The sequence below is a fragment of the Bufo bufo genome, chromosome 11 (genome assembly GCF_905171765.1).
Source record: "Bufo bufo chromosome 11, aBufBuf1.1, whole genome shotgun sequence".
Classification (NCBI taxonomy): domain Eukaryota; kingdom Metazoa; phylum Chordata; class Amphibia; order Anura; family Bufonidae; genus Bufo; species Bufo bufo.
Window position 1 is genome coordinate 42,434,566 of NC_053399.1, and position 12,658 is coordinate 42,447,223.

General features: G+C 49.8%; 1 protein-coding gene across 1 annotated transcript; it reads left to right on the forward strand.

Moving 5' to 3' along the window:
- Positions 1-6,478: 6,478 nt before the first annotated feature.
- On the forward strand, positions 6,479-10,976 carry LOC120982000. The gene is made up of 3 exons (XM_040411843.1): positions 6,479-6,554; positions 9,005-9,124; positions 10,054-10,976. Exons 1-3 carry the CDS (start codon positions 6,485-6,487, stop codon positions 10,647-10,649), a joined length of 786 nt encoding a protein of 261 aa, XP_040267777.1. The 5' UTR covers positions 6,479-6,484; the 3' UTR covers positions 10,650-10,976.
- The last annotated feature ends 1,682 nt before the right edge of the window (positions 10,977-12,658 follow it).

The following is a 12,658-nucleotide window of genomic DNA, read 5'->3' on the forward strand; positions in this document are numbered from 1 at the left end:
TGGTGATAACTTTAAAACGCTTTTACTTATCCAGGCTATTCTGAGAATATTTTTTGTCACATATTGTACTTCATGACAGTGGTAAAATGAAGTAAAAAATAATCATTTTCAAAAACCCATTTTCTCATTTTCATTTTCAAGATTAGAAGCAAATCTTGAAATTTTTCAGAAATTTTCAAAAACCCAATTCTTAGGGACCAGTTCAGGTCTGAAGTCACTTTGTGAGGCTTACAGAATAGAAACCACCCAAAAATGACCGACCCCATTCTAGAAACTACACCCCTCAAGGTATTCAAAACTGATTTTACGAACGTTGTTAACCCTTTAGGTGTTGCACAAGAGTTATTGGCAAATGGGAATAAAATTTGAGAATTTCTATTTTTTTGTTTTTAGCCGATTATCTTAGGTATGGAGTCATTTTTTGCGGGATGAGAGGACGGTTTTATTGGCACTATTTTGGGGGGCATATGACTTTTTGATCACTTGCTATTACAATTTTTGTGATGTAAGGTGACAAAAAAAATAATTTTTTTGCACCATTTTTATTTTATTTTTTTAACCGTGTTCATCTGAGGGGTTAGGGGGGGTATTTTTGTAGAGAAGATTATTACGGACTCGGCAATACCTAATATGTCTACTTTTTTATTTATTTATTTTACGAAATAATATTTTTGAAAAAAATTTTTTTTTTTGTTCTATTGTCTCAAGTCTGAGAACCAGTTTTTTATCCGATTGTCAGTGGCTAAATTGGAATATAGATTTAGTACTCCATGGAAGTGTGGTACTCCCTGAAGCAACCATCAATGCAGAGGCCCGGATGATCGAGGCACGTGTCACACTGAGTAGTGGTGTCCTTCCGTATCCCCCTTCTGCGACACACTCTGCACTTTTTCGGGTCCATCCCTTCTTTCCAGTATGGGGGACCACACCTGGAAAGTGTTGGACAGGGACGATCCGGGCGCCTCCATTTCTCGGGGTACTCCGGCCTGTCCTTTCCCGGTCAGAAAAGATCAAGTCCTTGAGGACTGCCTCATAGAACTGAAGGAATTTCCCTGTGTTGCCAGCGCTCCGGGACAGCACAAAAGAGTTGTACAAGGCAACCTGCACCAAGTAGACCGCAACCTTTTTGTACCATGCCCGGGTTTTGCGCATGGCGTTATATGGCTTGAGGACTTGATCAGAGAGATCAACTCCTCCCATATACCGATTGTAGTCAACGATACAATCGGGCTTGAGGACCGTGGCCGCAGTACCTCGCACAGGGACAGGGGTGATGCCGTTACCATGAATTGTGGACAGTACAAGTACATCCCTCTTGTCCTTATATCTGACCAGCAACAGGTTTTCACTAATAAGGGCACGGGTCTCACCCCTGGGGATAGGTACCTGGAGGGGGTGGGCAGGGAGGCCACGTTGATTTCTCCGCACGGTCCAACAAGTGGACGTGGATCTGGCGGCGAGGGACTGGAACAAGAGGATACTAGTATAAAAGTTATCCACGTACAAGTGATAACCTTTATCTAGTAGTGGGTGCATAAGGTCCCACACAAGTTTCCCGCTAACACCCAGAGTGGGGGGACATTCTGGGGGTTAAATACGTGAATCTCGCCCCTCGTACACACAAAACTTGTAAGTGCACCCTGAGGTACTCTCACAAAGTCTGTACAGCTTCACGCCATACCTCGCCCACTTTGAGGGAACATACTGGCGGAAAATGAGTCTCCCCTTGAACGCAATGAGAGACTCATGAACCGCGACCTCCCTTCCAGGTACATAGGCCTGTACAAATTTGGCCCCAAAGTAATCGATCACCGGCCTGATTTTGTACAGACGGTCATAGGCACGATCACCTTGGGGGGGGACATGCTGCATTATCTGAATAATGCAGGCATTTCCCGATGTAAAGTGGGGTCTGGTAGAGGACGTCTCCACTCCAGTAATGCCTGACACTAGGTTTCTTGACTAGGCCCATGTGCAGCACGAGGCCCCAAAATGTCCTCATCTCGGCTGCACTGACTGGAGTCCAGCCACCGGGCCTAGCCAAAAAGGAGCCCGGGTGTTGAGCAACGAACTGTTGGCCGTACAGGTTTGTTTGCTCCACCATTAGATTTACAAAGTGGTCACTGAAAAAAAGACTAAAATAGTGTATTCAGTGAAGCCCACTATGGAAATCTGGATTCCTGGTTGGCCTACAAAATCAGGAATCACGGGCTCAAAATGCTCTGGGGTACACCAGACAAGTCCACCGGCAGGGGGCTCTGGTGGATTTAACTGGTGGGCCGGAAAACTAGTACGAGCCCCAGAGCTGCTTGTACTAGGGTGGGCCACAGGGTCCCTAGCATGGCGGTCCCCTTGCTCCGCCTGGCGGCGTCTCCTCCGCCTTGGGGGCTCATCATCATCGCTAGATGATGAGGAGGACGCGGATGACAAAAGGAAAGTGGGGTCATCCTCATCCTCGGACTCTCGGAGTCGGAGGCAAGCTGGGCGTATGCTTCCTTGGCCGAGAACATCCAGCGGGCCATAGGGGAGTGTGTGTCTGCGTGTGTGTGTGCGTGTAAATCTTTATTCAGTGTGCATGTGTGTGGGGGCACGGGTGTTCGCGAACTCACCCTAAACCTAACAGACAAAAAAATAATAAAAAGACTAACTAAAAAAAGAGCAAAAAATGTGAAATCAAAAAAATATATAATAATTCAAAATCGCTGATCAACCGTCCGAAGTTGATCAGCGGTGGGGTGTGCGATGCGCTAACAGTGGCTGGACGCTAAGAGTGCCGGCCACAGCGCACGCACAAAAAAAAAATAATAACTGCCTGCGCCCCAAAAAAGTTGTGGGGGGGGGGCAGTGGGGCAAGCTGCAGCACCCCTGGGAGGTCTAGGGTCAAACAGCTGTGCTGTGGACCCCAGACACCTGAATTAGGGTGATGCAATCACAAACAGTTTTTTTTTTTTTTACTTCCACTAACTTTCCCTTTATATCCCTGTCTAACCCAACCTTTCCCTAGCCTTTCCCTAAGTACCTGATTGCACAGATGGGGGTGCTGGGGCACAGATGGGGTGATCCCTGGACAGATGGGGGTGCTGGCTGGAGATCGATGTGCAGCGCTCCTCTTTCCTCGGGCTCCCGGACTGAAAAGGAAGAGGAGAGGAGAGCTGCTCTAATTTTAACCTCCCGCCCCTGCAGCCGACCAATCAGAGGTGATGTCACATCACCCTCAGGATCGCAGGATGGTGATTGGTGGTGTATTATCACACCAAGATCATCATCCTGTTCCGGGTTATCGGGTACTCAGAGACCCGAATAACCCGGAAACGCAGCAAACCGCAGGTCTGAATTGACCTGCGGTTTGCTGCGATCGCCTACACAGAGGGGTCACAGGACCCCCCGGCGCATTGGTCCCAGGTGCCTGCTCAATGATTTGAGCAGGCACCGGGTTCCGATCACTGCCCGCCTTAAGTACCAGGACATCAGGGCGTACCTGTATGCCCTGTGTCCGTAACAGGTTAACCAGTACATTAATTACTTGTGACCATACACACTGTTGCGTTTTCTATGTTTGTATCCTGCTCTCATCCGTTTTTTTGGGGTCATTAACCAAAAACAAAGTGACTTTTTACTTAACCACTTCCCATCTGGGCCATTTACCCCTTTCCTGACCAGGCCTAATTTGCAAAACTGACATATCTCACTTTATGTGGTAATAACTTTGGAACGCTTTTACTTATCCAAGTCATTCAGAGATAGTCATAAATTTGAGTCAATATATTTCACCTTTATTTATGAAAAAATCCCAAATTTACAAAAAAAAATCCCAAATTTGCAATTTTCTAAATTTCTTTTTCTCTGCTTTTAAAACAGAAAGTGATACCTCATAAAATATTTATTACTTAACATTCCCCATATGTCTACTTTATGTTGGCATCATTTTGGAAATGTCATTTTATTTTTTTAGGACGTTAGAAGGCTTAGAACTTAGGCTACTTTCACACTACCGTTCAGAGCGGGTCCGTCTGATGTCTGCTCAGACGGATCAGCTCCTATAATGCAGACGTTTGTATCCGTTCAGAACGGATCCGTCTGCATTATAACTTAGAAAAAATTCTAAGTGTGAAAGTAGCCTGAACGGATCCGTCCAGACTTTACATTGAAAGTCAATGGGGGACGGATCCGTTTGAAGATTGAGCCATATTGTGTCATCTTCAAACGGATCCGTCCCCATTGACTTACATTTTAAGTCTGGACGGATCCGCTTGCCTCCGCACGGCCAGGCGGACACCCGAACGCTGCAAGCAGCGTTCAGGTGTCCGCTTGCTGAGCGGAGCGGAGGCTGAACGCCGCCAGACTGATGCATTCTGAGCGGATCCGCATCCACTCAGAATGCATTAGGGCTGGACGGATGCGTTCGGGGCCGCTTGTGAGCCCCTTCAAACGGAGCTCACGAGCGGACACCCGAACGCAGGTCTGAAAGTAGCCTTAGAAGCAATTCTTCAAATTTTTAAGAAAATTGCCAAAACCCACTTTTTAAGGACCAGTTCAGGTCTCAAGTCACTTTGTGGGGCTTACATAGTGTATACCCCCATAAATGACCCCATTGTAGAAACTACACCCCTCAAGTTACCAATTTTACAAACTTTGTTAACCCTTTAGGCGTTCCACAAGAATTAAAGGAAAATGGAGATCAAATTTTAAAATTTAACTTTTTTGGCAGATTTTCCATTTTAATCCAATTTTTTTCTTTAACACATCGATGGTTAACAGCCAAACAAAACTCAATATTTATTACCCAGATTCTGCGATTTACAGAAACACCCCACATGTGGTCATAAACTGCTGTATGGGCACATGGCAGGGCGCAGAAGAAAAGGAACTCCACATGGTTTTTAGATGCCATGTCCCATTTGAAGCCCCCCTGATGCACCCTTACAGTAGAAACTCCCAAGAAGTGATCCCATTTTGGAAACTATGGTATAAGGTGCCAGTTTTATTGGTACTATTTTGGGGTACATATGATTTTTTGATCATTCATTATAACACTTTATGGGACAAGGTGACCAAAAAATTTGTTGTTTTAGCACAGTTTTTATTTATTTATTTTTACAGCATTCACCTGAGGGGTTTGGTCAAGTGACATTTTTATAGAGCAGATTGTTACGGACGTGGCGATACCTAATATGTATACTTTTTCTTATTTATTTAAGTTTTACACAATAATCAGGACAACGGAGCGGGGCGCAGACGTAGCGCAGTGAGAACTGACTGAGGGGGAAGTGGAAGACCAGGATAGGGTTAATCTAGTGGGTGGGTGGAGTGTTGCTGGGGACGTGCAGGGGGGGCGGTGCTGCAGTTTCGCGGGCAGTTTATATACAAGGCGGTGGTGGGGGGCGGCACTAGAGGCCATTATTGTTCCGGTGAAGTTGGTAGTTGCGGGTGCAGGCGAAGTTTAGGAGCATGTCGGCGCTTGAGGAGTTATTGGTAGCGGTGCGTGCAGCAGCATGGCTCCGACTGGCTGGTGAGTAGTTTGCAGGCGGCGGTAGGGGCTCCTGCTGTTCCTTCGGTGGCGGTGACAGGAAGAGTGAGGGCTAGGAGATCTGTCCCTCCGGAGCGCTTGAGTCCGGAGGTGACACCCCGGTTAAGGCGCCGGCTTAGGAGTCCCCCTGTTAACCCTCCTCTTGCTCCGGCTGGAGTGGCAGGTGTACCTGCCTGCCGGCACAGCGGGAGGAGTTCGGCGCAGCGTCGCGCATACGCGTCTGAGGTTCGGAGGGGCCAGGGTCAGGATACATCCAGGTTGGCTAGGAGTGCGTGGCGCGGTGAGGTTGATCGGTGTGAGGCGCGTGCAGGCGGACGGGGTCTCAGGTCTCGAGCGGCTGGCGGTGTCGGTGGCCTAGGTGATGCGGTCTCACTTACCCCAGGTGAGGATCGGGCGGCGGCGGCCGAGTGCAGGAGGAGTCAGGAGGCATCGCGGAGTCCGGAGCTGGAGGCAGCTCGTTCAGCTGGCGTTGGTGCTGCGGCGGGGGTTTCGTCTAGGAGTCGGAGGGCGGCCCTGCGGTCTCTGTCTGCTGGCCGGCGGCGGGGGTCTGGTGCGCAGCGTAGTGGATCCAGGATGTCGCCACCTGCTGGTGCCTCTGTGGTGCCGGGCAGAGATGTTCAGAGGAGTACGCTGGCTGGGGGAATGGGCTTGGCTCCGCCCCCAGTGCAGCCGGTGGACTGTAGGAATGTGAGGAGGTTGGATGTGGCTCACAGTGGGACTTCTGTGGAGCTGGTTTTTGGTGGGACTGAAGTGGATGATGTCTATGGTCCGCGGCCGCCTGGAGGTGGGTCTGCCAACAGGGACGATATTCCGGTGCAACCATTCCAATGGGATGTTGGTGGGGGTTTCGTTGAAGATCAAGCGCTGGAAGATAGTGAAATCAGCCAGGAGGCTTGGGAGATCGGGGACCGGAGGGACGATGCTGTCGGCGCATGTCCTGCTACGTCCAGGTCGGCGATGGAGTCTTCGCAGAGAGGTGCAACGGTGCGGTCGGCGGCTGCTGGGAGGACGCCCCAGGGACAGCCAGGTGAGAGGATGTCGGGTCCGGACCCTGTTGGGGGGGTGGGGTGAGGGCAGTCGGGGGGTGACAGTTTAGCACAGGATTTGTTGGCGGGTATGTGGACTTTGTTATCTCAATGGAAGTCTGGGGCAGAGTCGTCTCCGGCCGCAGTATGGGCTGCTGCGCCTGCGGTTGGTGACGCGGAGCGGCGTTGTGCGGCTGGTGTAGGGGGCTCTACAGCAGTCGGGGTGGGTGCGGCGGCGGTGGCAGTCACTGGAAGTAGTGGGGGTCAGGGTGCTGGGGATGAGATCAGGTTGGCGGACGCAGCTAAGGGTGAGGTCTACGTGTGCTTTGAAGGGCCGTTGGGGGCTCATTTGAAGGTTGAGGTCAGGTAAAAGATTTGGAAAGGTGAGTACGTGGAGATATTCTCGCTGCTTCCGTTGGATAAGTTTCAATTGGACAGAAGGAGGAGGAGGAGGAGGAGAAGCGGAGGTACAGGTTGATCCCGTGTACTTTTCTGAATTGGCTGCAGGCGTTTGCTATTCTGGCTAGTGTGGTGGGCAAAAAGGCGCCGGAACACTGTTCGGCTCTGTTTTGCTACATGGATGCCATTGGGGAAGCATACAGGACGTATGGTGGGGTGGCGTGGCTCAGGTATGATGAGCAGTTTCGCCAGAGAAAAGCGGTCAGGCCTAGTATCCGTTGGGATCATAAGGATATAGGTCTGTGGATGCGTTTGATGACGGCCCCAAAGGGTGTGAGCCAGCCCTTTCGTGGGGCGGCCGGGGATTCCTCGGCGTCGGAGTCAGCAGGGGGGGTCAGAAAAGGTTGTTGTTGGCAGTTCAATGAGGGTCACTGCAAATACCTATCCGATTGTCGCTTCAAGCATGAGTGCTCAGGCAGTGGTGGTGCCCATAGCTTTGCGCTGTGTTTCAAGCGGGGAAGGGGAAGGGGATTTGAGGTTGCGCAGAAGAGGGGTGACCCCAGTGAGGGTGGACGTGATGGAGCCGTTTCTAGAGAAGTACCCAAATAAGGAAGCGGCGGCTTTATTGTTGGCTGGGTTTAGGGATGGTTTTAGGATTCCGTGTTCGGCAGTAGGATCGGGAATAGCGGGGCGTAATTTGTCATCGGCGTTGATGCGGCCGGAGGTGGTTTCGGAAAAAATTGCAAAGGAGGTGTCAGCTGGAAGGGTGGTAGGCCCCTTTAGCGAGTGTCCGTTGTCAGATTTGTGGGTTTCACCTTTGGGGTTGGTCCCGAAGAAGGAGCCTAACAAATTTCGGCCAATTCATAATTTGTCCTACCCGGCTGGGTGTTCTGTCAACGACGGCATTGATGATGAGTTATGCTCGGTTTCTTATACGTCATTTGATGAGGCGGTGAGGTGTGTACGTCTTTTTGGGCAGGGTGCATTGTTAGCTAAGACGGATATTGAGGCTGCTTTTCGCTTGTTGCCGATTCATCCGGATAGTTTTCGTTTGTTGGGTTTTAAATGGGAGGGGCAGTTTTTTGTGGATTGTTGTTTGCCTATGGGATGTGCTATCTCATGTTCACTGTTTGAAACGTTTAGTTCCTTTCTGGAATGGGTTGTGCGCCAGGAGGCGGGATGGAGTTCTGTTTTGCATTACCTAGACGATTTTTTGTTTTTAGGGCCGGCTGGGTCGAGGGTGTGTTCAGTTTTGTTGCACACCATGGAGCGAGTGTCCGCTAGTTTTGGGGTACCTTTGGCACGGGAGAAGACAGAAGGCCCGTCTACAACAATGAAGTTTTTGGGGATCGAGATTGATAGTGTAGCCATGGAGTGTCGGTTGCCTTTGGATAAGGTGGAGGATTTGCGTGGTGAAGTGGGCTTGTTGCGGAAAGCGAAGAAGGCGCAGCTCAGACGGGTACAGTCCGTTTTGGGGAAGTAAAATTTTGCCTGTAGGATATTACCTATGGGTAGGGTTTTTTGTAGACGTTTGGCTATGGCCACGGCGGGAGTGAAGGCCCCGTTTCATTTTGTGCGGTTGTCTGCTGAGGTGCGTGCGGATTTGGAGGTGTGGGAGCGTTTTTTGAGGGACTATAACGGTCGGTCGGTGTGGATGGAGGCGCTTATCTGTAATGTTGATTTAGAGTTGTTTACGGATGCGTCAGGTTCATGTGGTTATGGGGCATTTTGTCAGGGTCAATGGAGCGCTGAGGCTTGGCCGGAGGAATGGAGGGTGGCTGGTTTGCTGGGGAATTTGGCTTTATTGGAGTTGTTCCCTATTGTTTTGGCTACCGAGTTGTGGGGGGATTTGTTGAGAAATAAGAGGGTACGTTTTTGTTGTGACAATTTGGGGGTGGTGCAGGCGGTGAATAGTCAGTCAGCGAATTCGCCCCCAGTGGTGCGGTTGCTTCGTCATTTGGTTTTGAACGGTTTGAAGTTGAATGCGTGTTTTGTGGCAGTTCATGTACCTGGGGTTGATAATTCCATTGCTGACGCTCTTTCTCGTTTCCAGTGGGATCGTTTTCGCAGTTTGGTGCCGGGAGCGGAGGTGTCGGGTCTGCTGTGTCCTCAGTGGCTCTGGAGCGTGGCCTTGGGGTCTCATTAGATCTGGTTCGTCGGTCCGTGAGTAGCGGTACGGGGTCGGCTTATTCTTCTGTGTGGTCGCACTGGGAGCGTTTGATTGAGCAGGTGGGGGGCTGCAAGGGGGTTGGGGATTTTCACTCGTTGCTAGTTTATTTCGTGGGTCGGTCGTTTAGCGATGGTCTGTCTTTTTCTGTTGCGACTAAGAGGGTGGCAGCGGTGGCCTTTTGGTTACGAATGCGGGGTTTGGCGGATGTGTCTCGGAGTTTTTTGGTGAGGCAAGCCTTGAAAGGGTATCGTCGCAGTGTGGTGAAGAAGGATTCCCGGCGTCCGGTGTCTTTTCAGGTGCTGCAGTTGTTATGGGATCAGGTGGGGAGTGTGTGCGAGTCAGGGTATGAGGTGTGTTTGTTTCGAGCAGCTTTTTCCTTGGCTTTCTTTGGGGCATTCCGGGTTTCGGAGCTGGTAGCGGTCAGTCGGTGCGTGGAGGAGGTTTATTACGGGAGGACGTGAGCTTTGGTGAAGAGGGTTTGCGGTGTGTGTTACGCAGGTCCAAGACGGATCAGGTGGGAAAGGGGGTGTGCATTTTGTTGCGACCTTTGTCGGGGTCGGTGGTGTGCCCGGTTCGTTGTTTGGAGGAGTATGTGGCCCTTCGACCGCTTGGAGGAGCGGTATTGCTGGTACATCGGGATGGCTCTGCCTTGTCCCGTTATCAGTTTGTGGCGGTTTTTCGTAAATGTTTGACAGCGGCGGGTTTTGTGGTGAGTGAGTTTGCGTCTCATTCTTTTCGCATTGGTGCGGCGACGGAGGCTGCTAGATGGGGTTTGGGCGAGGATGCTATTATGCGGATTGGCCGGTGGGAGTCTGCGTGTTTTCGTTCATATATTCGTCCTCACTTGTTGTGAGGTTGGTGGAGGGAGAGAGCTGGGTTGTGATGTTTGTTACTTGCATTTGGGGTAACTGTTTTCCTTTCGTTTTTTACAGGTTTGCGTTCTTGTTTGGCGTGGATTTTTGGCCATTCTTATGTTTACTGGGGAGCGTTGAGAGCGGATGTGAGGAGAAGTGGTCGGCAGTTGGGTTTCCAGCCGGATGAGTTGCAGGTCCGGTGGATTGGTGTGCGGGGTATGTTGTGGGGCCGCGTGTTGCCTGAATTTCATGCTTTTGTCTCATTGGATAGGTGCCCGGATATTGTGGTTTTTCACGTAGGCGGGAATGACTTGGGCGTTCGCCGCTCGAGGGATGTTATCAGGGACATCAAGCTGGATTTGTTACGCCTAATGGAGGAATTCCCAGATTTGTTGGTAGTGTGGTCGGAGGTGGTAGCTAGGAGTTCGTGGCGTTTTGCGAGGTCAGTGGACCGGATTAACAAGGCTAGGGCGAAGTTGAATAAGGAGGTGGGGCGTTTTGTGCGGCGGCAAGGTGGTTTTGTGGTTCGACATAGGGAGTTGGAGGTGGCGTCGCCTCAGTTCCTTAGGTCGGACGGGGTGCATTTGAATGAGATTGGCATTGATTTGTGGGCACTAGGGCTGCAGGATGGTTTGGAGACAGCGTTCAGGGTGTGGCGGGACGCCCATAGGTGAGGTGTCTCCGATGTGCGTCTGTGGCTGGTTAACGGGGGGGGTCCTGGAAGGCAATACTATGTTTAGTAGGTGCATGACACGTTGGAACGTGCATCTATGTGGTTCGGTAAGCTGAAAGCTGGGGGCTCCTGTTGGGCTGGAAGGCCTACAGGGGTAGAGGAATATATGGTTCTGGAGGATTTGGTGCCCTTGGGTCGGCGAGTGCGGCCGAGGGTAAGGATGGAGATGTGTGGAGTGAAGATCGCAGCTTGCTAGGGTTGCCTTCTAGGATCCTTCCAATAAGTGAATGTTATTATTACATTGTATTTATATGTTTGTATTTATTGGTTGATATTTATTAATGTATATTTTAAAATGATGGTGGAGTATTTTGGCTGTTTAATAAACGACTGCTATGGCCTTTACACCAACAATTACGGTCTACGTGTGTTAATGGGGTTGGTTGGTGGTGGGTGGTGTGAAGGGTCTGGAAAGGTCTTACCTCCCTAAGTCATAGCATTTTTGAAACAAAAAAGTTATGTTTTAATGTGTCCATGTTCTGAGAGCTATATTTTTTTTATTTTTTAAGAGATTTTCTTATGTAGGGGCTAATTTTTTGCGGGATGAGGTGACGGTTTTATTGGTACCATTTTGTGGGACATACTCCTTTTTGATCACTTGGTGTTGCACTTTTTGTGATGTAAGGTGACAAAAATTGCTTGTTTTGACACAGTTTTTTTTTTTTTTATGGTGTTCATCCGAGGGGTTAGGTCATGTGATATTTTTATAGAGCTGGTTTTTACAGACGCAGCAATACCTAATATGTATACTTTTTTTTTTTTATTTCACTTTAACACAATAATCGTTCATTTCTAACGATAATTTGTTTTCCCTTAGTCCTAACAGCAGCACAGATGGGGTTAACTACCCCCCGTGGACTGGTAGGACTGGCGGAATTTTAATGAGCCCAAGAACCAATAACAAAGCTTTACACCCCTACAAAAGGAAGGAACACCCCCCCAGCCCACTGTGTCTTTAGCAAGAATAACTTACTAGGGTGGGAAATTTGTGTGCTGCTGTTAGGACTAAGGGAAAACAAATTATCGTTAGAAATTAACGATTCCCTTACGTCCTACCAGCAGCACAGATGGGGAGATAGCAAGAAGAACCCCTAGGAAGGGCCCTCATGCCTGGCAGAGCTAAGAATAGCCTGCCCAAAGGCCGAAAACTCCGCTACCCTGGCGTCTAGTCTGTAGTGGGAGATGAAAGTGGATTCAGAGCTCCAGGAGGCAGCTTTACAAATCATCTCCAGAGGAAGGAGACTTCTTTCAGCAAAGGAAGTAGAGATGGCCCTTGTGGAATGGGCCTTCACAAACTCTGGAGGATCCAAAGCCTGAGAAACAAAAGATTCTCTAATGGCCTCCTTAATCCAGCGACTAATCAACGCCTTGGACGCCTTGCGGCCTTTGGACTTACCGGCAAACAGGATGAAGACATTCTCATCTATCCTGAACTCCTTGGATCTATCCACATAGATCTGGAGGCATCTCGAGATATCCAATGGGTGCTTGACAGGATCCCTGGAGGAAGTAGAAGGAGAAAATAAAACTGGCAAAGAAATCACCTGATTTATGTTCTGAAATGAAGGGACCTTAGGCCTGAAATATGGAAGGAATCTCAGGAGAACCTGGTCTTGAAGAAAGATGGTATAGGGTTCTGAGGCCGAGAAGGCTTGAAGGTCTGAGATTCTCTTGGCTGAGGTTACCGCCAGTAAGAAGACCGACTTCAGAGTTACGAACTTTAAATCCACCTCCTCCAGAGGCTCAAAGGGGGGAGATGCTAAACCCCTGAGCACGACTGATAAGTCCCACTGAGGAATGGGCCTCAGTACTGTAGGCTTCAATCTTTCGGCTCCTTTAAGGAAGTGTTTGATGAGAGGGTCCCGAGAATAGGGTCTGTTGAGACAGGCCGAGATGGCAGAAATCTAGACCCTCAGAGTAGATGGAGCAAGGCCTCTGTCTAGGCCGTCC

What these genes read in the sequence shown, in the direction of transcription:
- LOC120982000 (XM_040411843.1), top strand. Translation starts at nt 6,485, where the DNA reads ATGGAGTCTTCGCAGAGAGGTGCAACGGTGCGGTCGGCGGCTGCTGGG. An exon ending in GACGCCCCAGGGACAGCCAG is followed by an intron (nt 6,555 to 9,004) that starts GTGAGAGGATGT and finishes TCTCGTTTCCAG; the next exon opens with TGGGATCGTTTTCGCAGTTT. An exon ending in TCGTCGGTCCGTGAGTAGCG is followed by an intron (nt 9,125 to 10,053) that starts GTACGGGGTCGG and finishes CGTTTTTTACAG; the next exon opens with GTTTGCGTTCTTGTTTGGCG.